General features: G+C 43.8%; 2 protein-coding genes across 2 annotated transcripts; both read left to right on the top strand.

The window, feature by feature from the left end:
• On the top strand, positions 1-17,743 carry LOC144511154 (BTB/POZ domain-containing protein 1-like). The gene is made up of 8 exons (XM_078241173.1): positions 1-438; positions 7,215-7,371; positions 8,224-8,329; positions 8,866-9,063; positions 9,793-9,985; positions 12,104-12,191; positions 13,792-13,938; positions 14,781-17,743. The coding sequence occupies exons 1-8, from the start codon at positions 35-37 to the stop codon at positions 14,940-14,942; spliced, it is 1,455 nt and encodes a 484-aa protein (XP_078097299.1). The 5' UTR covers positions 1-34; the 3' UTR covers positions 14,943-17,743.
• On the top strand, positions 17,203-25,447 carry c24h15orf40 (chromosome 24 C15orf40 homolog). The gene is made up of 5 exons (XM_078241893.1): positions 17,203-17,292; positions 19,325-19,606; positions 21,463-21,592; positions 23,080-23,207; positions 24,379-25,447. The coding sequence occupies exons 1-5, from the start codon at positions 17,203-17,205 to the stop codon at positions 24,472-24,474; spliced, it is 726 nt and encodes a 241-aa protein (XP_078098019.1). The 3' UTR covers positions 24,475-25,447.
• Positions 25,448-25,873: the final 426 nt, after the last annotated feature.

Below are 25,873 nucleotides of genomic sequence, written 5' to 3'. Positions count from 1 at the left end.
TGGTCCCGGCCCCTCCCCAGGCTGCGCTGTTAAAATGGCCGAGGCTGCGGAGTCGGCGGCCGGCGCGCCGGGGACAGGAGGCCCCGGGCTGGCGCCGGGAGCGGATCCGGGGCAGAGTGTGGCTCGGGCGGTGGTGGATCCGGCTCCAGCCGCTGGGCCCCGGGCTCCCGCTCCGCAGCCGCCGCCTCTGTATAACTGGCAGGCGGCGCAGCGCTCGGTGCGGGAGCGCTTCTCCTTCATGTTCAACAACGAGCTGCTGAGCGATGTCCACTTCGCCGTGGGGAAAGGCCGCGGGGCGCGGCGCCTCCCCGCTCACCGCTTCGTGCTGGCCGTCGGCAGCGCCGTCTTCGACGCCATGTTCAACGGCGGCATGGCCACCAGCTCGGCCGAGATCGAGCTGCCCGATGTGGAGCCCGCCGCCTTCCTGGCGCTGCTGAGGTGAGAGGCGGAGAGCGGCGCCACTCCAGCCCCGGGCTGCGGCCTAGGCCGGGCTTCAGGGTGAAAGCTGCTGTGTTTGTGAGGAATATTCCCGCTGGTTATTTATAAGGAGCCCTGGCTGGTTATTTATTTTTAATTATCATTATCAGGAAAGAGGTAATGTTGGGCATTACAGGGTGGACAAGTCTCCTGGTCCTGATGGAATGCATCCCAGGCACTAAAAGAGACGGTGGGAGAAATAGCAAATGCACCAGTGATAATTTACCAAACTTCGCTGGACTCTGGGATGGTTCCTGCAGATTGGAAAGCAGCAAATGTGACGCCATTGTTTAAAAAATAGGGAGACAAAAGCACGGTGGCACAGGGGTTAGCACTGCTGCTTCAGGGACCCGGGTTCCATTCCCGTCTCGGTCACTGTCTGTGTGGAGTTTGCACATTCTCCCTGTGTCTGTGAGGGTTTCCTCCGGGTGCTCCAGTTTCGTCCCACTGTCCAAAGATGTGGGACATCCCAATCCCTATAGTCAAATCCCCTCGCTGTGAAGATCAACATACCATTTGCCGCCTTTACTGCCTTCTGTACCTGTGCGCTTACTTTCAGTGACTGATGTATGAGGACACCCAGGTCTCATTTATTCCTACATAGTTGACTCTGAACATACTCCCTCAGGTTGATTGGCTATGCTATACTAACCCTAGTGTCAGGAGGATTGCCAGGGTAAATGCGTGATGTTGTGGGAATAGGGCCTGGGTGAGACTGTGGTCGGTACAGACTTGATGGGCCAAATGGCCTCCTTCTGTACTATGATTCTATGAAAAGGCAGGTAGCTGTAGGCCGGTTAGCTCAACTTCTGTAGTAGGGAAAATTCTTGAATCTATCATCAAGGAAGAATAGTGAGACATCTCGCACCAAACACTGCTACATAAGATAAAGGTGCACAGTGTTCCGGGTAATGTATTAGCATGGATAGAGGATTGGTTAACTAACAGAAAGCAAAGAGTGGGGGTCAATGGGTGTTTTTCTGGTTGGCGATCAGTGACTAGTGGTGTGCCTCAGGGATCAGTGTTGGGACTGCAATTGTTTACGATTTCCATAGATGATTTGGAGTTGGGGACCAAGTGTAGTGTGTCAAAATTCGCAGATGACACTAAGATGGGTGGAAGAGCAAAGTGCGCAGAGGATGCTGAAAGTCTGCAAAGGGATATAGATAGTCTAAGTGAATGGGCGAGGGCCTGGCAGATGGAGTACAATGTTGGTAAATGTGAGGTCATCCATTTTGGTAGGAATAACAGCAAAATGGACTATTATTTAAATGGTAAAATATTGAAGCATGCTGCTGTGCAGAGGGACCTGGATGTCCTTGTGCAGGAATCTCGAGGAGTTGGTTTGCAGGTACAGCAGGTAATTAAGAAGGCAAATGGAATTTTGTCCTTCATTGCTAGAGGGATGGAGTTTAAAAACAGCAAGGTTATGTTGAAGTTGTATAAGGTGCTGGTGAGGCCACATCTGGAGTACTGTGTACAGTTTTGGTCTCCTTACTTGAGAAAGGATATACTGGCACTGGAGGGGCTGCAGAGGAGATTCACTAGGTTGATTCCGGAGTTGAGAGGGCTGGCTTATGAGGAGAGACTGAGTAGACTGGGGCTATACTGATTGGAATTCAGAAGAATGAGGGAAGATCTTATAGAAACATATAAGATTATGAAGGGAATAGATAAGATAGAAGCAGGCAAGTTGTTTCCACTGGCGGGTGAAACGAGAACTAGGGGGCATGGCCTCAAAATAAGGGGGAGCAGATTTAGGACTGAGTTGAGGAGGAACTTCTTCACACAAAGGGTTGTGAATCTGTGGAATTCCCTGCCCAGTGAAGCAGTTGAGGCTACCTCATTGAATGTTTTTAAGGCAAGGATAGATAAATTTTTGAACAGTAAAGGAATTAAGGGTTATGGTGAGTGAGCGGGTAAGTGGAGCCGAGTCCATGAAAAGATCAGCCATGATCTTATTGAATGGCGGAGCTGGTGCGAGGGGCTGGATAGCCTACTCCTGCTCCTAGTTCTTATGTTCAAAGAGCCCTGGCTAGTTATTTATGAGAATAAAAATGAGATCGAGAGAGACCAATCAGCCTGACATTGGCAGTAGGGTAAATTCTAGAGTTCATTATCAAAGATTTTATAGCAGCTTACTTGGAAAACAGAGGTAACAAGACAGAGTCAGCATGGATTTACAGAAGGGAAATTGTGCTTGAAAAGCTACTAGAACTCCTATCTACTAGAATCTACTGTAACTAGGAGAGTTGATGAGGGGGGAGCCAGTGAATGTGGTTTATTTGGACTTTCAAAAGGCTTTTGACAAAGTCCCACATAAAAGATTAGCATGTAAAATTAAAGCACATGGGATTGGTGTTAGTGTATTGAGATGGATAAAAACTGGTTGGCCGACAGGAAGCAAAGAGTGGGAATAAATGTGTCTTTCCCCAAATGGCAGGCAGTGACTAGTGAGGTACCGCAGGGATCAGTGCTGGGATCCCAACTATTCACAATGTACGTTAATGATTCAGATGCGCGGGGGGGTCCATGCTGACTTATGTCCAATTCTGCCACTGTTTTCCAAGTGCTCTGCTATTAGAGCTATTATAATGGACTCTAGCATTTTCTCCATGACTGACATCAGACTTACTGGTCTATAGTTCCATGTTTTCTCTCTACCTCCCATTTTGCATAGTGGGTTTAAATGTAATATCTCCAAATTTGCAGGTGACGCAAAGTTGGGTGGGAGGGTGAGCTGTGAGAAGGATGCAGAGATGCTTCAGTGTGATTTGGACGAATTGAGTGAGTGGGGAAATGCACGGCAGATGCTGTGTAATTTGGATCACTGAGGTTATCCATTTTGGTAGCAAAAACAGGAAGGCAGATTATTGCCTGGGTGAGGATAAGGTGCAATGAGGGCTGGGTGTGCTTGTATATCAGTCGCTGAAAATAAGCAGGCTGTGAAGAAGGTAAATGGTATGTTGCCCTTCATAGTGAGAGGATTTGAGTACAGGAGCAGGGATGGCTTGCTGCAATAATAAAGGGCCTTGGTGAGACCATACCTGGAATATTGTGTGCAGTTTTGGTCTTGGCAGAAGAAGGGAGTGCAGCAATACAGGGTAAACTATTTAGGACTGAGATGAGGAGAAATCGCTGCACCCAGAGATGATGAACTCTGGAATTAACATTTTATAATTTCAAGAAGGAATGAGGTATATGCTCTTGGGGCCAGAAGGATCAAAGGATATGTATGGAAAGATGGAACAGGTCATGGATTTGGTTGATCAGCCGTGATCGTGAAGGGCTGAATGGCCTATTTTATCTATTTTCCGTGTTTCTATGCCAGTAATTAATTGATAGCCCCTGCTAATTATTTGTTGTTAATAGTTCCTGCTAGTTGTTTATTATTAATAAATAGCCCCTCCAGCGTTAGTCTTTATTAATAGTGTGGGATTATCACTAATATAAACAGGTTGCTTCAATGCAAGTAATATTTACAATACTAGGAATTCTCTTTAGTAGTACTGCTGGTACTTGTGTTCATTAATTGTTAGAATGTATGATTAAATGGTAGAAATGTCAACCATGCATTGAGACTGAGTCAGCGCAGAGAGTTTATAAAAAAAAAAGCAGCTGTTTTTTCCAATCACGCTGTCACTCAGCTTTCCTCCAACTCCTCCTTGCATTTAAATCGGAGCTGGAGCTGCACCGATTCCATGCCGGCCTTTGCCCAGGGTTACTGGTTAGTGTTGCTTTTCTCAACTTAACTTCTTTAAATTTTATTTAATAATAATGAGTGCTCCTGCAGTCCTGACTATATTCCCTCTATTTATTTATCAATGAGTGAATGTTAGTCAAAGAAATGTCGCTAAGACAGCGACTGTGTCAGTGTAAATCAAATGCAACTGGAAAAGCCTCTTTATAGCTGATGTTGTCCCACCATTGGTCAGATTTCTTAAATGGCTAAATCTAGTCAATTTATTATTGCAATTGAACTGTATCCAGGAGTGTTATTCCCAGACTGGGTGTTACAGTAAAATGCAGCAGATTTGTGGTGCTTGAACTGCCCTTCACTGCTTTGCAATGTTAAGGTCTGAATTATTATTGTGTTGAACCAGGCTGCTGCTTCTGCAGAGACAGATTTTAGTTTTTTAAATCTTTGGAGCTATAGAAACCATTTAGGACTGAGCTGACTCACTATTTTTAGCAGGCACTGTCATTCTGCCTTAATTGTGTTCTTTTCAGTGGTAAAATTCCCCAAGGCTATACATGGAATTGAGTAAAAACATAGAGGAAGGGACATGACTCAAGGTCAAAGAAAAAGATTTAGACAGGGCTGCCAAGCCCTTGGGTTTCCTATAGTCTTTAAGAATTCAGGGTTAATCTGCAAAACTTGTTCATTGTAGAAAATTGGGTAAGCGTGAAGCAAGAATTTGCAGCGCTATGGAGAAAGAATGGTGAAATAGGACTAATTAGAAAGCTCTTGCAGGTATGATGAGCTGAAAGGCCGCCTCCTGTGGTGTATCACTCCCATTGACTGGTCAAATGTCATCCAGCTGGGTAAGAATGTTTGGATTCCAATTGGCTGGAATGGAGGCCTATCGCAAGGATGGTTATGTTGGTTGGCCAATGGCAGGTGTGAGGGTGGAGTAGATACAGGGAATCATGTGACAATAACTCCACTACAGCTAAAGTTGGCAACCCCCATGTTGGATTCTGAATATGGGAACAATGGAGGAAGATGAGTAAAATGTCATTGACCTGATGCTTGCCTATCCTTTTTAAATAAAATACCAAAATTTGGGCCTTCAGATTTTCTAATCATCTTTTGGAGATCATTAAAGGTTGACAGATTGCAAAGTGAGAGAGATCTTTAGTGAGTTACAAAAACAGAAAATGCTGGAAAATCTCCGGTCTGTCAGCATCTGTGGAGAGAGAAACAACATTTTGAGTCTATATAATCCTTTGTCAGAGCAAAGAAAATCAGAAAAGATTTACACTAAGGGTGGGGGGAGTGTAAATGAGGATCCCAGTGCAAAACCGATGATCATAGCCAGGCACGAGAGTAAGATCAGGGGAAACACTGAAAGGGAAGAGAGTGGATCCTGATATTGAAAGCAGAAGACAAAGGGATGTTAGTGTGAGTGGTTAGGGAATGTGATGTACACTCAAATCCCACTCCAGAGACCTGAGTACACAGTCCAGGCTGACACTCCAGTGAAGTGGTTTTCAAATAGTGTGCCGTGAGTGGGATGCAAGTATGCCGTGGCCTCTGGCACTCCCATCCATGTACCCTCTGGTTGGAGACATTCTGTGGAGATGCCGGCGTTGGACTGGGGTGAACACAGGAAGAAGTCTCACAACACCAGGTTAAAGTCCAACAGGTTTATTTGGTAGCAAATACCATAAGCTTTCGGAGCGCTGCTCCTTTGTCAGATGGAGTGGAAATGTGCTCTCAAACAGTGCACAGCGACACAAAATCAAGTTACAGAATACTGATTACTGGAGACATTCTCACAGGGGAACAGCCTCTCTGCATCTACCCTGTTAAGCCCCTGAAAATAATATATATCTCAATAAGATCGCTTCCAATGAATACCGACCCAACCTACTTAACATCGCCTCATTAAAATAAAGTCCCTCCAAACCTGGGATCGACCTCTGGAACCTTCTCTGGACTGCCTCCAACGCCAGTATATCTCCTCTTAGATAAGGGGACCAAAACTGTTCACAGTATTCAAGGTGAGTGCCTTGTATAGTTTTAGCAAGATGAAGGTCGACATTGCATATGCCTTCACGATGCTGAACTTGCATGCTGCCCTTGTGATTTATGCACGAGGGCCCCCAAATCCCTCAGACTGCAGAAAACTGCAGCATTCTCCGTTTTAAATAATGTTCAGCTCCTTTATTCTTCCTACGAAAGTGCGTAACTTCACATTTTCCCACATGATGTTCCATCTGCCAAGTTTTTGCCCACTCACCTAACTTATCTATATCCTTCTGTATCCTCTGTGTCATCCTCACCACTTGCCTTTCCATCTGTTTTTGTGTCACCCACACACTTGGCAATAGTACGTTCACTTCCTCACCTAAGTCGTTAATATATATTGTAAATAATTGTGACCCTATGGCGTTCCACTAGTTACAGAGAGTGGTGAGCCAATGGAATTCTCTGCCATAGAAAGCAGTTGAGGCCAAAACATTGTGTTTTTTCAAGAAGTTAAATATAGCTCTTGGGGCTAAAGGGGTCAAAGGTTGTGGGGAGGCAAGTGGGAACAGGTTACTGAGTTGATAATGAATGATGTGGAGATGCCGGCGTTGGACTGGGGTAAACACAATAAGAAGTTTAACAACACCAGGTTAAAGTCCAACAGGTTTATTTGGTGGCAAAAGCACAGACATCAAGTTTCTACAAAGATGCAAGAAGGAAAGCTTGTGCGGCTTTTGCTACCAAATAAACCTGTTGGACTTTAACCTGGTGTTGTTAAACTTCATAATGAATGGCAGAGAAGGCTCAAAGAGTCAAATAGCTACTCCTATTTTCTATATTTAGTTTCTGTGAAATGCAAGTTATCTCTATGCATAAGTACTTGCGATTATGGTATGGATTCTATAGTATATGTGTCACTATATAGATCAGTGTTGAGAAATGGGTCTTGTGTTTTAGGAGAATTAAAGGTTATTCTCCTTCACTTTATATTTTTAAGAACATGGGCCAGTTCTCATTCTCTCCAAATCTATATTGCTCTTAGGTTTCTGTACTCGGATGAGGTACAAATTGGTCCTGAGACTGTGATGACGACTCTGTACACAGCCAAAAAATACGCAGTGCCTGCCCTGGAGGCCCATTGTGTGGAGTTCCTCACCAAGCACCTGCGAGCTGACAATGCCTTCATGTTGCTTACACAGGTGATTATTTACAGTGCTGGCTGAGCGCCCACGTGTGGATCTGTATGCAAGATAGATTAAAATCATCCTTTAGACACCAAGAACCGAACAAGATAGAGGGAAGCAAAGCCAGGGTTCCTGCTCCCTGTCCAATGCTGCAAATCTGAACAAGGTTGAGAATTTAACCAATCTTGGCCAATAATTGAAAATCCTTTCAGGCCTTTAGCAAGGGGCAGCACAGTGGTTAGCACTGCTGCGTCACAGTGCCAGGGACCCAGGTTCAATTCCCGGCTTGGGTCACTGTCTGTGTGGAGTCTGCAAGTTCTCCCCGTGTCTGCGCGGGTTTCCTCCGGGTGCTCAGGTTTCCTCCCACAGTCCAAAAGTGTGCAAATGAGGTCGATTGGCGATGCTAAATTGCCCCTTAGTGTCAGGGGGATGTCAGGGAGATTAGTAGGGTATATGTGAGGTTACCGGGATAGGCCCTGTGTGGGATTGTTGTCAGTGCAGGTTCGATGGGCTGAATGGCCTCCTTCTGCACTGTAGGGATTCTATTCTATATATTGCCACAGGCCAACAGCTGAGCTGCTCGTGTTGAAGGCTGAATAATTGCCTCTTGAGTTAGTGTCCTGCACCACCCACATGCCCCCTCCCCCCACACCTTCCTGTGTGCCCTCGGTTTTACGTTTAGCACTGCACCCGTACCCATCCTGGGTTCCCTGTTCTCCCCCTGCCAGTATTGAGTGAGTCTGAATCTCTAGCAGTTAAGAGTTTCCATCCAGTATTTATTTTGTGATGTATGGTTGCAGCTGTTGTTAGTTTTGCTCGGTCGTTTCCTTTCTCTGTGATTTACGCTTTTTATTAAAATGTTTTTAGGCGCGTTTGTTTGATGAGCCTCAGCTTGCCAGTCTCTGCTTGGACACCATCGACAAAAACACCATAGACGCGATTAGTGCTGAGGGCTTCACTGATGTCGATCTAGGTGAGAATCTAAGCTGTTGTTGTGATAATTTGGATCAGTTGTATTTAAATTATTCCAGTATGGAGTTGCAATCCGATTGATAAATTGGGCACGTAATCTTGTGCGCCCCCAAAAATTCTAACAGTGTAGAGTGTGGGACTGACAGTCGGAGCTGTAAGTGCAGCTGTTAGAATCAACAGCTGGATCCTTCCTTCACAGTTCGAGGTATGGAGAGAGAGACAGAAGGCACAAGTGAACAGGACAGGCTGTCAGCTGAAAATAGTTGGATCTAATTCAGCTTGACACATTTACGCTTTCCTCCCTCCCCTTGTCGCCCTGTCGGAGGGCGAGTGTTGAGGAAGTTTGTGGGATACCCTATATTACACCAGTGACTACATTTTAAAAGGAAAAGTTCTTAATTGGCTATAAATTGTCTTTTGATGTCCTGTGGTCATGAAAAGTGCTTTATAATTGCAAGACTTTCTTTGATGCATCACTTGCCAAATAATTGAAAATGCTTTCAGGCCTTTAACAAGCTGTGTTCCCTCTGCGTACAGATACACTGTGTGCCGTGCTGGAACGAGACACCCTGAGTATCCGGGAGATTCGCCTCTTCACTGGAGTGGTCCGCTGGGCAGAGGCAGAATGCCAGAGGCAGCAGCTGCCAGTTACCGCTGGGAGCAAACAGAAAGTATTGGGAAAAGCCATAACGCTGATCCGGTTCCCACTCATGACCATCGAGGAGTTTGCTGCGGGTCAGTGAGTTCCCTCGTGTCCGTTGAGGGAAAGCTTACCAAAATGATAGCCATTAAGCAGCAAACAAATGTGGAGAATAATGACATTAGCACCAATGACGTGATCTAATCGAGGTTAATGTACTGAATTCTGGGTACCCTCGAGTGACTGGGCTGTCGAGATACTCTGTCTAATATTGATCGCTGGATGTGTTCTGTTAGTAAGATTTGTTTATTAGCTAACTACCTAGACTGGAATATGGAGATAGAACTGAATGTCTCCTGTTCGTATAAGAACAAAACCACAGCGAGTGGTTGACATGAGCAGCATTGATGTATTTAAAGGAAAGCTGGATAAACACTAGGGAGACAGGAATAGAAGGATATGGTGATCGGGTGAGATGAAAATTGAGTGGAAGGAGACTTGGGTGGAACATAAATACCAGCTTGTGGGGCTGAATGGCCTGTTTTGGTGCTGCAAAATGTCATTACATTAAAGTCAGGAAATCAAAGTATACATTCTGTTTAAATGAGCAGTTTGGATGATGTGAATTATTGTCAGTTGTGATGGTTAGCGTGGGTGAGAAAACCAGAGAAAAGAGTTAGCACGCAGGCAGGATGGGCTGAATAGCCTCCTGTGCTGTAAGAACCTTTAAATATATTTTTCTCCGTTAGTACACAAGTGACTGATTTATCTGAAGATAAAGTTTTTGAGGCTCAAAATGATTTGTTTTTGTTTCTCCTGCTCAGGACCTGCTCAATCTGGGATCCTCTCCGATCGCGAGATTGTTAATCTGTTTTTACACTTCACTTTGAATCCCAAGCCACGAGTGGACTATATTGACCGACCGCGCTGCTGTTTGAGGGGGAAGGAATGCAGCATCTGCCGCTTCCAGCAGGTGGAGAGTCGCTGGGGATACAGTGGGACCAGTGATAGGATCAGGTTGGTACAAAACCCGCCATTCACATCTCCTGTAAATGTTTATTGCCTATTAAATACCTAATCATGGAGAGTGAATTATCACAGCCCAGTCCTTGCCATTTGCCCACACTGGTTTCCAGCCATGTTGTTGGGCTTTGATCAGGAGCAGAACCCTGGCTAACACCAGTTTGTGACTGATTTGTAACCTCATCTTCAGTGTCCTGGCTCTAGGGCAGCACGGTGATTAACACTGATGCCTCACGGCGCCAGGGACCTGGGTTCGATTCCCGGCTTGGGTCACTGTCTGTATGGAGTCTGCACATTCTCTGCGTGGGTTTCATCCAGCTTCCTCCCACAGTCCGAAAGACGCACTGGTTAGGTGCATTGGCCATGCTAAATTCTTCCTCCGTGTACCTGAACAGGCGCCCAGAGTGTGGCAACTAGGGGATTTTCACAGTAACTTCATTGCAGTGTTAATGTAAGCCTACTTGTGACACAAACTTTTTAAACTACCTTGAGAAGGATGGGTATTGAACCAGTGACACTCCCAGTCGAACTGCTCAGGTGTGAAGAATCCCCTCCCCTCGGGTGATTTATGCTGTGAGATTCATGGCAAGGCCATTGGCTGGTTCATTGTAGTAACAGAGAAAGCTCACCATGTTCCACATCATGCTGTAAGATTTTTTTTCCCCCAACTTTTAAGGCCCATCAGCAGGGAAGAAGAGTGAAATAAACATGACATAAAATTGACAATAATTCACATCATCCAAACTGCTCATTTAAACAGAATGTATACTTTGATTTCCTGACTTTAATGTAACAACATTTTGCAGCACCAAAACAGGCCATTCAGCCCCACAAGTCAGTGCTGGTATTTATATTCCGCCTGAGTCTCCTTCCACTCAATCTTCATGTTTATGAAGATTGTGACTGGGGATGGTGTTCTTATTCGGAATTGTCAGCCACTGTTCTCAACGAACTTTACCCAACTGTTGAGTAGCTTTGGGTAAGACATCATGCCCTTTTCTGGCCCCGTTCTGCTCTCAATGTTCCTCTCTGCCCACTTAGATTGCACTGTCCTGAAACTGCTGGGGGTCAGTCTAGTTTGTCAGAGACATCTGACCAAACCACTGTTCAGTTCTGTTCAATTATTCCCAATAGATGAGTTTCGGGGATGTGGATGCTGTGGTCCATTAATGTCCAAGAATCTGTGCCTGGGAATCTTGTGCCACTTGATGGATGCTTCTCGCAGCATTCCTATTTGCTGATAGACTGTGTGCTAGACTGAGACCGACTGGGTTTAACATGCTGATGTGTAGGGGATTTGGCGGGAGGTCCCTGAACACATGTAGCAATGGGACCACTGGTTAAAGAGATCAAACACAACCATCTGTGAACTGAAGGATGAATTGTGTGTGTGATAGAGAGTAATTAGATTGTCTTAATCTCGGCTGCACAGACTTCTTAGCAGTCCAGGTATTCATACAAGGGCCGGTTATCATTCTAACAGACTCTGTCTCCCTTTTCTGAGATTCCCGTCACTGAATATATAAAGTAGCAACGGTCTGACCCTGTTTGTGACTTAATTTTCTCTTGAATAGTTATAACTGCTGGGGAAAATAATGAACAAAATTCAGTTACCGTGGCAACCCTTTGTTAATATTCCCAATATCCGGTTTTATAAACCATTTTAAAAAGTCAGAATTGAGGCACTTTCCATAGTGTATCTCGCACTCTATTGAGGCACTTTCCATAGTGTATCTCGCACTCTATTGAGGCACTTTCCATAGTGTATCTCGCACTCTATTGAGGCACTTTCCATAGTGTATCTCGCACTCTATTGAGGCACTTTCCATAGTGTATCTCACACTCTAATGTCTCTCAGTTACTGAAGACAAGGGTGGTCTTGTTGTTCCCAGCTGAGAGTTAAGAACCTGGCCTGTATCATTTATTCGACCAGCATGGAGTATTCTGGGCTGGTTCGCAAATATTGCAAGCTGAGGAATGTCTGTATTGAAATATAATGTCTTTTAATGTGAATTATATGTTTAATTGTTTTTAAATTGGGAAGTATTAAATTCCGGATATGCATTTGGAAGGAATCTGGGGACTAACTGTTCCCTTTCCCTGTGTTTGAAGGTTTTCAGTGACCCGGAGATTGTCTGTTGTGGGTTTTGGACTCTATGGATCCATACACGGTCCGACAGATTACCAGGTTAACATCCAGGTGGGTGAAAGTTCCCCTGTGGTTCTGAATTTTACATCCGGTTTGAAAGGGAGGAGTGGGTCTGAGACTAGTATTTTAAACTTTTAAGTGTAGCCATGAAAACAGTTGGGTGAAGTGAACTGGGGTACTGAAGGGGGCGGCACAGTGGTTAGCACTGCTGCTTCACAGTGCCAGGGACCCGGGTTCGATTCCCGGCTTGGGTCACTGTCTGTGTGGAGTTTGCACATTCTCCCTGTATCTGTGTGGGTTTCCTGCGGGTGCTCCGGTTTCCTCCCACATTCTAAAAGACATGCTGGTTAGGTGCATTGACCCAAACAGACACCAGACTGTGGCAACTAGGGGAATTTCACAGTAACTTCATTGCAGTGTTAATGTAAGCTTTACTTGTGACTAATAAATAAACTTTTAACTTTAGACTAGGGGGTGGATCAATAGAGAAGCCGTGGCATACATTTTAAGGGAATATTTCCAAATATTGAAAATAAGTATATTTCTGCGGTTTAAAAAAAATCCTGAAGGAAGGAGTCACCATCCGTGGTTAACTAAAGAAGTTCAGGAAAGCATCAAAACATATAACCGTGCAGTGATGAGTGGTAGGCCAGATAATTGATCAGAATCTAAAGAAGAGCAGAGTGTGACTAAAAAGTTAATAAAGAGAAAGAAATTAGTGTATGAGAGGAAGCAAGCTTGGAATGTAAATATAGATAACAAGAATTTCCACGGGTAATTAAATAGCAAGAGAGAGAGTAAGTAAGGTGAGTGTTGGTGTTCTGGAGTGTGAGAATAGGGAATTAATAGTGGGAAATAATGGATCAAATGAAGAGATATTTTGCTTCTGTTATTTAGCAATAACTAAATTGGGAGGTAGAGAGGAGAGAGGCATTTGGTGAAAACAGAGTATGCATAAATGAGTCTTTGTCAGGATGTGGAGTCCCACAGGGGTCTCTGCTGGGGCCTCAACATTTTACAGTTTACATCACTGAGTTAGATGAGGGGAATGAAGGCACGATCGATAAACTTTCAGACAGCCCAAAGATTGTATGAAACTTTGTTGTGAAGAAGACAGATGGGCCGGAGTTCTCCAGCCATTCGCTCTCTGCCACTGCAAGTGAGGATGGAAAATTAGGTGCTCAGACAAATCTCTGTTCAGTGCAGCCGGACCAGAGAATTCCACGAGAGTGAATGGCTGAAAAATTATGACCATGGAGTTGATGATTCTATGATCTATGAGTTTGCAGATGGATTATAGATAGGTTGAGTGAGTGGGCAAACATCTGGCAAATGGAGTATAGTGTGGTCATGCTGATCTATTTGTGTTGAGTTCCACATTCTCCATCTGTCTCTGATAACCTTAGATTCTTTTGCCTAATAAGAATCTAACCACCTCCACCTTTAAAAAAAATACTCAATGACCCCTATCGTGGTCACTGACGTGTGGGGGGGGGGGGGGGGTGCTTGTGGTCTGTGACAAGGCTTGGCGGGGGGGGGGGGTGCTTGTGGTCTGTGACAAGGCTTGGCGGGGGGGGGGGGGAGGTGGCGGGAGGGAGGGAAGATGGTACTTGTGGCCATTTGAAATAATTGATTATCCTCTTCTCTGTAGATCATTGAAAATGACAAGAATGTGACACTGGGACAAAACGACACAGGGTTTTGCTGTGATGGATCAGCGAATACATTTAGGGTTATGTTCAAGGAGCCCATTGAGATATTACCAAACGTTAGCTACACCGCCTGTGCGACTCTCAAGGTATTATTCCTCATTCTCCGAACTCTAACACTGAAACACCCCTCAGCCATTTGCACTGGAACTTTCCTTCCATCACTTCCCGAGCCGGTTCCAAGAGCAGGGAGCTTTATTCCTTCCTCTTTCCCTGCTGGCTCACCCTCTCCTCACTGGATTTTTGTTTCCATTCCCCATTCTGAGCTCAGCCTGGGGGTGGCTGCAGTCTGCTGGACCAGTTGGGCATCGCTGCTATCGTTATCCTGACCTTGTCTGATGCTTCACATGAGCTCTTCCAGCGGACATTAACAGTCCAAGCTGACCACTAACACCACAATTAAGGTCAGCAAACCAGCACATAGACGGTGAAATCTGGGACCTTCTAATCCCTGGTTACAGGCAGAGTGCACAAAATGTTCAACTAAATAACATCTTTTTAAAGTGCTGCTAAATGTTAATTTCTAGTTTATTCCTTTGTCATCCACATTGTCAGTAGCAAGAGGAGAGGGTGAGGGGTAATTAGCGCAGGCTGTATAGAGTTAATTCAGTTTCCATTTTAAAGTCACGAGTTATGAACTTATTTTTATATTTCAGTTATAAATGTCCATGTTGACTGTAATTAAACCCTTAACAGTGGCAGTGCTGTACAAAGTTTACATGGGCCCATCCCATTCTGAATGTGACATAGGAATCTTTACTGGGGACGGGTTTATGAGAAATAAAGATGTTTAGTTTACAGACAATTCCCAGTGTTCCTATGTGCACTGAAGGTTTCAGTCTCTGCAGTTCACACTCTGGGAGCCCCATCATTATTCCCACTGTCCTGCTTCTGATATGCTTTTTGTTTCCATTTCTGCCTTCTGTTATAGGGGCCTGATTCTCATTATGGCACCAAGGGATTGCGGAAGATCATTCACGAGTCCCCCACCACCGGAATCAACACTTACTTTGTCTTCTTCAACGTGCCGGGAAACAATAATGGGACGTCCGTGGAAGATGGGCAGATTCCAGAGATCATCTTTTACACGTAGCCGAGTTTGGAGCACCGCAGTTCATCTCGACTGACAGAGAAACAGCTGTTTAACGCCACGCTTGGTGCTTTCTATTTCACTGCTTTTTCATTCCCTTTAGAGATGATGCCTGCCATAGGCGAAGAGCAGTGGGATTAAAGCCAGCGATAAATGATCAGTTGAGCCTCCTGATATTTTCCGCAAATGGAGACGAGAGACACAGCTATCAGGTTTAGCAGAGAATGTTTAGTGAGAAGGGCTGCAATGGACTGGTAAGCAGCACCAGTTCCAATACTGAATAACTAATATAACCATTACAAGTAACTAGTAAAGTCACCAGCAGGACATAACTTATTTAGGAGAACTTTCGAATGGGTGCCACTTCTTGCAGGATTTGTTTTGTGTTGGGTTACAGAACTTTTTTTTTTCATTGTAGAATGAGCTCTGTTGGGTTCGTACATTTAGTGCAGCAATTAAAACATTTTTTCATCCCATCACCCATGCGGCACTGCCATCAGGAGCTGATCACCCCATTTTTAAGCCACCTATTGAGGAGGTGGTCAAGATGCTTCATCCTTTACGCTCACTCACTGAGGACTGCACTTCGCTCAACACTGCGCTGCAGATTGGGAATCATTGCCTGGAGAATCTCGATCTGTTTTTCACCACTGCCAAGCTGCTGCTGGAGCCCCTCCTAGGGTGGTGTCATTGTGCACTGACCTGCTTCACTTCATCGCCCCTGCTTTGGAAGTGCCTTAACCACCTTACGAACTTGCAGCAGGGACTTGCTACTGTGTATCTGGAGTTATTGACAAGCCACGCCCTTTTGCTCATTGTGACTGGACTGTCAGTGCAGGACACCGCAGCCCAGTCAGAGGTTTACAGCATGGAAACAGGCCCTTCGGCCCAATTTGTCCATGCCGCCCCCTTTTTTTTTTAAACCCCTAGGCTAGTCTCAATTGCCCGTGTTTGGCCCATATCCCTCTATACCCATCTACCCATGTAACTGTCTAAACGCTTCTTAAAAATACAAAATTTGTACCCGCCTCTACCACTACCTCTGGCAGCTTGTTGCAGTCAGAAATGAGCTAGATGGCTTAAAGCTTGCACTCCATGGTTAATGGAGCGCTGGGAAACAAGGGTCACCTGGGAGATTCTCACATTTGTGCTAATCTTCGAAGGCAGCTTATGTGTGTGTGGGAGTAATCTGCTCAATCACTGAATATATTTAAGAAGAAAATAGATTTCTAGACTCTAAAGATGTCAAACGGCATGGGGAAAGTATGGTGTTGAGATAGAGGTTCAGGCATGATATTGAATGGAATGGTAGAGCAGGCTCAAAGGGCCAATTGGCCAACTCCTGCTCCTAGTTTCTATGTTTCAATCCATTTCCTTCTATCTGATACAACAATGTTCTGCTAAAATGCTTATTCCAGACACACTACCCAATTTATTCTTGGAAATAACTCATCAGTAGGATTTTGGACATTGTTTAAAATGTTAGAAATAGTTGACATGGTAGACAGAGAAACTACTCCCTTTGCGGGAGAGTTCAGAACGAGGGAGTATAGAATTAGAACCAGGCCTTTGATGGGTGATGTTAGCAAGTAGCAGAAATCTGGAATTCTCCCCAAAAAGCTGTTGAGGCTGTGGGTCATTTGGAGCTCAAGACTGAGATTGATAATTTTTTTATTTGGGGGAAAAGGGTTGAGGGATCTGGAGCAAAGGGTGGTAAATGTTGAGATGGTAGTCACCTATGACTGGTGGAGCAGGATCAAGGGGCTGAATGGCCGCCTCCTGTTTCAGACTCTGTGCCCAGAAATTAGGGAATATCTTTTAACCAACTGCACCATCCAAATCCACTCTTGACCAGTCTGTATATAAAAAAAAAGGTCCCAACGTCACTGCTCTCAAGACTGCAGAATTCACAATCCTAGGTGCTGCCCATTGTCTAGGCGGGTGGGTTTTCTGTCTTGCATGATGTCTGGTTTTGCATTTTTAACCAAGATCCCAATTATTTCCAAATGTTCCCTTGCTGCAGCCACATGGAATGTGGAGCTTCCATTGTAGTCCAGTGTTTATATCCACAGCCAAGGCCAGCAGATGGGCTCAGTACTGAGTAACTAAAGATGCAACAAGCAGTGACTTCCATTTCTTGTGATTCCTTCACACTGACCTATCCAGAATTCATTGTTCACTCTTGCCTATCTAAACATTAGTTGGACGATTGATTTAGTTGTTCATTTGTCTGCCTGAGTTTCATTGGAAGAAATCACATATGATGGAAATGGTTCTTGACATGATGTTTCTGGAATGCAGTCAGATGTGGATCTTGTGCTTTGTTAATGAATATCAGAGCAGGAATGGAGAGGTAAATAATGGTGAGCACTTTTATCAGTGATGCATCCTGGCTTCTTGTCACAGTGCTTGAGGTTAAGAAACTGGCCTCAGTCACGGGAAGTGTCTTGCGTTGTTTTAAAGCACAGTCACCCAGAGCAGACCCTATTGGTTGAAAGGGTCAAGCCATTTAGCATCCTAATGAGGGTTATTTGAATATATCCAATTAGCAGCTCCAAGTACCTTTTTAAAATTTTCTTTGTCCCAGTGAAATTGTAAAGTATATCTCCTCCTGACTTGTTTAAACCCACAGAAGACGTCCAACTGCACATAGAATCATAGGGACATTGAGATAGCTGTAGTTCACATTGAGCAAGTTTGTTATCCTTTAGGACAGGGGTATATTTAAGCTTGTAATTATTGTAAATTTATAATTTGTCATTGTTTATCCATTTCTTGTTTAATAAATTTGTTTGGTTCCTCCTTGTTTATCCATTTTCTTGTTTAATAAATCTGTTTAGCTCGTTGTAATCAAGGGGAGTGTTTGTTCAATTGTCCTGAAGTCCAGGGTGATTGTGTGATGACCAGATCCCAGGGCTGGCTACGGATGACCCAGATATTGGGCAGACTAGAGGTGAGGACTCGTCTGTGGGGTGAACCAAATTTGCCTGTTTGTGATCCTGCTTCTGCAGAATGTGTGATACTGATTATTCAAGATAAGTCCCAAGGATCAGTCATTCCACCATCTTGTTAATGTGTTTCCTACCAGCCTATTATAAACCACAGTTGCTGCAGCTCGGAACTCACTTTCCATCTCTTCCTCCTCACTAAGTAATCCTAAATTTTTCTTGCATATTTTATGAATAATCCTCATGCCTGGCCACATAATCGAACAAATACATGTTTCCACTAATGGTGCTGCATCATCTCCATAACCTGCTTCCTGCCTTGTGTTACAACCTTACACCGTATTCTCTGTTACTTACTTCCCTCTTCCTTCAGTGAATAAAGAGACTCCTATCTTCTATTCTTTAGCCAAAAGATGGCACCTCTGACTATGTTTGGGTTAAGTTCTCAAGTCTCTGGGAACCACCAGATTTGTGTCTTAGGTGAGTGCTACCATCTGAGCCATTGCTGACTTCTTCAGAAATAATAACCAGAAACTACTATTAATATCTGTACACAAGTTTCTTATTAACTCCTAGGTCAACGCTAAATTAACCACAATGCAACTTTGAAAAAATAATTTGTAAAAGTCTTAAACTTGAGCCTACTCTGATTGTGGCCTTAACTCCACTTTCCTGTCTGCACCCACCTGCACTGGAGCACCCGGGGGAAACGCATGCAGACACGGGGAGAATGTGCAAACTCCATACAGACAGTGACCCAAGCTGGGAATTGAACCTAACCACTGCTGCCCTATCTCTGTAATGCCACATATTTACCCTGTAAATTCCCCTGACACTAAGGGGTAATTTAGCATAGCCAATCAACCTAACCTGCACATCTTCGGACTATGGGAGGAAACCCAGGCAGACATGGGGAGAACATGCAGACTCCACACCTGAGGTTGGAATTGAGCCTGGGTCCCTGGCGCCATGAGGCAGCAGTGTGTGCCACCATGTTTATTGATAAAATAAATCTGGCCAATTATGGAGATGATTAAAATATTAATATATTATATTCACTATTTGGTGTTAGAAATAAAACACTAACGTGACACTGTCATGGGAGAATCTGCTTCTGCCATTTTGCTGAGTTTCAACACAAACCAACTGCCAGAAATGGCAATGGAGTCAAAATAATTCCTTGTCTATAGAAAAAAGAAATTTTTCACAGCACCTTGGCTGTAAAATCCAGTTCGACATGAACTTTTAATATAAAAAGATGCTGGATCAGAACTAGAAGAAATTTGAGAGGTAAAAGTTAATAAGCATTAACAGAAGCAGGAAAAATGGGAGCAGGATGGGAATAAAGACCTTTAGTATAGTTGTTGAATTAACCGGTTAAAGTGTGAACATTAAACAGTGAATGTGTGAAGTTTAATCTTGTTTCCAAACTTGTAGCAGCTGGGGAGGCGCGCATGCGTGGTGCCGCTGAGCACTCTGGTAGTTTGGGCCTGGTCCGGTTGCCTGGCGACCGCGCAGCCTGATCGCTCGGGGCCCCGGGTGTCGGGCGGCCTGGACTTTATGAGAAGGACTCGCCTTCCGGGCTTTCCGTTCACGGTAACCAGTGCAGGCCCAGGCTTTCCTGCCGGCCGGCCGCTGCTGAGGGCTGCCCGCGGGGGAGCGCAGGCAGGCGGCACCGGGGAGAGCAGCATGCCGAAAAAATCAACAGAAACCCGAATGGTAACGGGGCGCAGCAGCTAAACCGGGGCAATGACAGCGGCTGGGTCAGATGCTTCAGGTTAACCATTGTCCCCCTTCATAATGGAAATCTCTGATGTAAACATGTCACACCAGTGCTGAGTCTGCAGTGTGACTGGACCCAGGAGGTTATAAGAATTAGGATCAGCAGTAGGCAAATTCATTGCTTCGAGCCTGCTCCGCCATTCAATCAGATCATGGCTGATCTCTCCCTGGTCTCAAATCCATCCCTCCACCTGCTCCCCATATCCCTCTTTCCCTTTTTTTATTAGAAAGGGTCGAGAGCTTCAAGTTTTTAGGAGTCCAGATCACCAACAACCTGTCCTGGTCCCCCCATGCCGACACTATAGTTAAGAAAGCCCACCAATGCCTCTACTTTCACAGAAGACTAAGGTAATTTGGCATGTCAGCTACAACTCTCACCAACTTTTACAGATGCACCATAGAAAGCATTCTTTCTGGTTGTATCGCAGCTTGGTCTGGGGCTCCTGCTCTGCCCAAGACCGCAAGGAACTACAAAAGGTCGTGAATGTAGACCAATCCATCACGCAAACCAGCCTCCCATCCATTGACTCTGTCTACACTTCCCGCTGCCTCGGCAAAGCAGCCAACATAATTAAGGACCCCATGCACCCCGGACATTCTCTCTTCCACCTTCTTCCGTCGGGAAAAAGATGCAAAAGTCTGAGGTCACGTACCAACTGACTGAAGAACAGCTTCTTCCCTGCTGCTGTCAGAATTTTGAATGAACTTACCTTGCATTAAGTTGATCTTTCTCGACACCTTTCTCTATACCTGGGCGGCACGGTAGCACAGTGGTTAGCACAGCTCCAGGGACCTAGGTTCGATTCCCGGCTTGGGTCACTGTCTGTGGAGTTTGCACATTCTCCTCGTGTCTGCGTGGGTTTCCTCCGGGTGCTCTGGTTTCCTCCCACACTCTAAAGATGTGCGGGTTAGGTTGATTGGCCATGCTAAAATTGCTAATTTAAAAAAAATGTTGATTGTTGGAAAAATCCATCTGATTCACTAATGTCCTGACTTGGTGTGACCTTCACGTGACTCCAGAGCCACAGCAATGTGGTTGACTCTCAACTGCCCTCCAAGGGCAACTAGGGATGGGCAATAAATGCTGGTCAGCAGCGACGCCCATGTCCCACAAATAAAAAAAACACAATTTGACTTATTCCATAAGGCAATCCGCTTAATTATAATATAATTCTGGAATGTGACCCCTGAAATGCCAGAAAGTATCCCATGTAAACAAAATTAATTTATCTTTAGTTACTTTCTGGTGATGCTTTTTATGAACATCCTCATGTTGCATATTGGTAATTGCAAAATAATATTGTCTCTTTAAGTTTGTGTTGAGAGCTGATGACGCTCACAATCTGGAGGTGTTGCTTCAGAAAACATGTAGTCATGCTAGTCAGATCACTTATCAAACACGTAGCTTTCATCTGGAGCAACGCAGGTTACTGTAACATCTAAACCAGAAATTGGCAATGGACTGGGGTCAGGAAATCTTTAACACAGAGAGACAATTGAAAAGGAAACATATCTACACCAACTAGATGTTGAGGGCAAATAGTTACAATAATTTATGCATTACAATTTTAGACCTATTCTGTTTAGACCTAGTGCCTAGTGATACAAGATTTGGCATGAGGTGGCAAATTCTATTGTAGAATTGTTTGTCTCTTTACAGCTGTCACTATTTCAAAATGTAATGTATCTAATTTCAGTTTGAACCTGTATACCTATTACTTCTTAAGACTGTGTCATAACTGATTCCACTGATGGAATCACACTTTGTGACAGTTGTCTCAATTTTGTCTCAGAATAAGATGAAAGTGAAGAATACTACAAAAACACCACCGGCACCCCAGGAACCTGTGAAATTTGATAAGGATGGTTCTGTTTTGATTGCCATTCATGCCAAACCTGGATCCAAACAAAATGCTGTAACAGGTAAGCAACGTGGAATAATTCACTCACTTCCAATATTCACATTATACATCTGCATCACAGCTGCAGAAAAGAACAAGTAACACTGGCCTTTACTGTCACGGGCAGGTGTTTCAGAGGAATTTTCCCTAAGTGCTGTACCACTTTCTATTGTCAAACAGCTGGGTAACTGAGAACTGACTTTACCGCACACTAACCACTTACAATGCAAAGCTAACCCACTCACTCCGGATGACCTGAAACAAGAATCTGCTGGAGTAGCTGCTAACATCTGCTCTTTATATCTTCTGTATCTTTATATTTTGAGCTTATTTGATCTTTGGAGCTTGTTTGAGTTATGTTGTTGTGGTTTGTGACCCTGTCAGAACTTTGTTAGGGACCAGATCAGAAACTCTAAGGTAAATTATGAAGTTAGCCTAGACTCCAACTTTTACTTTTGATTTTGGCATTAGGATGAGCCTAAGGTGTTTCACTCCAGGTATGATTGAAGTGATCTACTAGGAAAAAGTTAAAGTAAAGTTTATTTTATTAGTCACAAGTAAGGCTTACATTAGCACTGCAATGAAGTTACTGTGAAATTCCCCTAGCTTATATCAAAACAAACTTTATTTAAAAACACAGAATATAACAAAAAGAATTTGCGCAACTTTTACAATTAAAATACTTTACTATGACAAAGTATAATTCTTAACAGCTAACTACCTATATTGTTCTAATTTAAAGTAATATCCCCATAGACAGATACCCTTCTTCAAAATTAGTTAGCACAAAAACACAAGTATGTTCGTGAGGTGCTATATTTCCAACCTTTTAACACTTCTGGACAGAGATCCAGACAGCAGATTCCAGAGAAACTCAAACAGCAGAACCATAGAGAAGTAAACCTAGTCTCTGGCAGTTCCCAGTCTCCAGACTTCAGAGACAGAAAGGGATACCTTTCTTTCTGCAGCTTCCAAAATAGCAACTCGTAGAGAAAGATCTGCTCTCATACAGCAGAATCTTTGAGAAAGAGACTTATCTCCTGGCAGATTCTAGTCTCCAACTTCAGAGAAGGGAAACGAGAGGCACTGCTCTCTCTCAACTCAAAGCAGCATCGAAAAAACAACTAAGCTTGAATTCTCTGTAAACCAAGCTTCACCCAGTCATATGACATTACCTGTCCATCAACCTAATCAAGTCCTACTCTGCAAAATCCCAGGGGAACCACTAAAAGCAACAGATTAAAACTAAACATTCTAGCAATTAGAAGCAGTTATGCTGTTGCAGTAACAATACGGGGCTGCTGTATAAAGACAGAATGGCAGCGATATTAAAAAAAACTGCTAAAACAGATCCTGCATAAGGAACATGACAAACACATTTCTTAAAGGCACACTATCGTCACAATCTAACAATAATATTAAAATCTTGCAGCATTTCCCTGATTCTTGTCTGTTGTAAAACACTGCGTGTGTTCCAGTGATGGTAATTCTTATCCTTGTGTCCTGTAGATGTGTCGGAAGGGGCGGTTGGTGTGGCCATTGCAGCCCCTCCATCTGATGGGGAGGCGAATGCAGAACTGGTTCGCTATCTGGCCAAGGTGTTGGGATTAAAGAAAAGTGAAGTTGTCCTGGACAAGGTATGTTGTTAGCTCAGAGACAGTTTGTATCCAGGCTTTGCTGAGGGGGGAGGGCGGTTCACTAACTGTGTGAAATCTCCCTGTGATCTAACCAGCTTCTGGCACCCTCCAGTTGTGATGAAGTACCAGCTCCATTTGCCATCTCCATTTACCATTCTCACTGTGAGATTGTGGGGTTCCCAGTATGATGAATGATGTACAGAATGTCATATTGTTAAGCTGCATAGTCCATTGTGCTATCTGTCACACAGTAAATTTAATCAGATATATTTAGTAGATTTATTGCATAGTTTTTACATTTTTAAAAAAAATCAATTTGAGTTTCTTCACTATATAAACAATTAATTTCACAAACCCACCATGGACAGAAAGCTGGTGAGATGACCTAATTCCAGATAATCACTGTCAGTAAAAACAAAAACTGCCAAAACGTTCACCGGATTCTTCAACATCAGAAGGAGAGAAGACTGGGTGATGTCAGTCAGACAGAGGAACGCCGTTCCTTTTTGAATCAAAATTCCTCATTACCTAACCTCCACATTCCTGTTACACAACAAGCAAGCTTTGGGCAATTAGAATTAGGAGGCCATTCATCCCATCCTACCCGTACCTGCTCTTGAAAGGAGGTGTCAAATTAGTCCTAGCATCTTGCTGTTTCAATATTGTCCTGCAAATTTCTCTCTTCAAATATTAATCTAGTTCCTTTCTGAAAGTTGTGATTGAATCTGCTTCCACCGCCCTTTCAGGCAGCGCATTCCAGATCCTCCACTTGTAAAAGGAACAGTGGGTAGGAGCTGATATTCTTATACTGTAGCATCTTACAGCTTTAACATTACAATCCCTCGCAAAGTGAGCTTTCACCCCAATGACACCTGACTGAACATTCACCTAGTGTTTCTAGAACACTGATAAAGACATTTTATATTTCCAGCGACCACACATTTTCACAGCCTCCACTTGGCTGCAAGGCGATGGGGCGAGAATGGCCAAATTTGACCTTCTATTTGATTGATTTAATTTTCCTTTGGCCATTGAGGTCGACACATTGCAATTCTTGTTGTATTTTCACTATTATTTGGTTATGTAGCTGGCAGTTTGATGCTCTGTGTTGACTGTGATTCTTGCCTTTCCTCCTGCACAATGCTATTCCCAAACTCCTATTCTTTTGAAGGGTTGCAGATCGCGTGAGAAAGTGGTGAAGATTCTGGCTTCGTTGACCCTAGAAGAAGTGCAAGAAAGACTTAAAACTGCAGCTGCCACTAGCTAGTAGAAGATGCATAGCCTTGGGGCAGGAGGAGCAACCTTGACAATGACCTTGATAACAGAATATTAAAGTGGTTAACAGAAGTGCAAGGTGATTACTGTGAACAATGTGTCTCATCAGTCTTTGCATTCAAATAACCTTGGAGTATTCTCACACTAACCGTCAAATCCAGGTTTCAAACTGTCCAGATACAGCTGATTTTGTCTGTTTATATTCGGAACTACATGGATTGGGAACTGCTCCTGACTATATTTAAATTCTTGCTTTGCTAAGGGCTATTCTATGTGAAAATTAATTCATACGGATCTCAGTTCTGTCTGCACTGCCTATTTATAAAAAAATGATTTATCATAAGGTCAGCCTTGGGTTTGGATAATCTGTCCCTGGGTTCAGTTGTTCACCTGTGATCCCATCTACCTGACCTAGTTCAGTTAAAGATGTTAAAGATCCCCAGATAGTATAAGAAGTTCTCTGCTTGCCAATATTCAATCCTCCACTAATTCTCCCAACAAATGATTAACAGTGTGATGATCACATTAACATTTGTGGGAGATTATTACTGCAGAATGATACTGAATGTATCTTTATAGCAAGTTACTGCACTTCAGTCATCTGGTGCAGTTTTTAAATGTGACAATGCGTTGTAGTAATATAAGTATTTTGTAATGGGGGATTGAGAGTGGGCCGAAGGACACTAGGATTATTGAGAGAGTGCTCAGCCTGAGGCAGCCACACGAGGGCAGCCAACCACAAGATATGGCTCAATTAGAAATGGATTGAAATTGCAGGATTATCTAGGGGCTGTTAAAATTTACTTAATCATGTTATAATCCGATAGATGTGAATATAGTAATATCCTGCCATTTGTGACTTCCTCATCCATACATAAACCCTTGTACTCCAGATTGCTGAAGTGTTAATTCCTCCACATTTAAAAAAATAAAAATAGAAGCCAACTTTGGAAGATGCCAGAAAACCCCCCCCCCCCCCCCATCAAATGAAGTTAAAAAAGTGGAAGGTGTCAGTGATGGATTTGCTACAGTTGAACTTGCACACAGCCCATGCAGCAGCTGCAGTTGTTTCCATGTTGGTGTTCCTTGTTGCTGCAATTCAATCCCTCATCACCTCAAATAAAGCACAAAAGTGTGACAAGTTTTACATTGTTCATGTTTTAGTTTGTTAGACAATGTCTTCAGTAAATCTCTCTTTAACTTTATTAACAGTATTGTTTTTTATTGCCTTTGTTCCTTTATACATGTTACATTTTAGGATTGCTGGAACCTATCTGACTCCCATTGTAAAGTATCTTGGTCGTTTGCGATTTCGCCGTTTGCGAGGTTTTGTGGAGACATAACTCCTGTAAGTGGTGGGACTTTACTGTAAGATTAATCTTTTACTCTAG

The sequence above is a fragment of the Mustelus asterias genome, chromosome 24, assembly GCF_964213995.1.
Source record: "Mustelus asterias chromosome 24, sMusAst1.hap1.1, whole genome shotgun sequence".
Classification (NCBI taxonomy): domain Eukaryota; kingdom Metazoa; phylum Chordata; class Chondrichthyes; order Carcharhiniformes; family Triakidae; genus Mustelus; species Mustelus asterias.
This window is presented reverse-complemented; position numbering and strand designations above follow the sequence as displayed.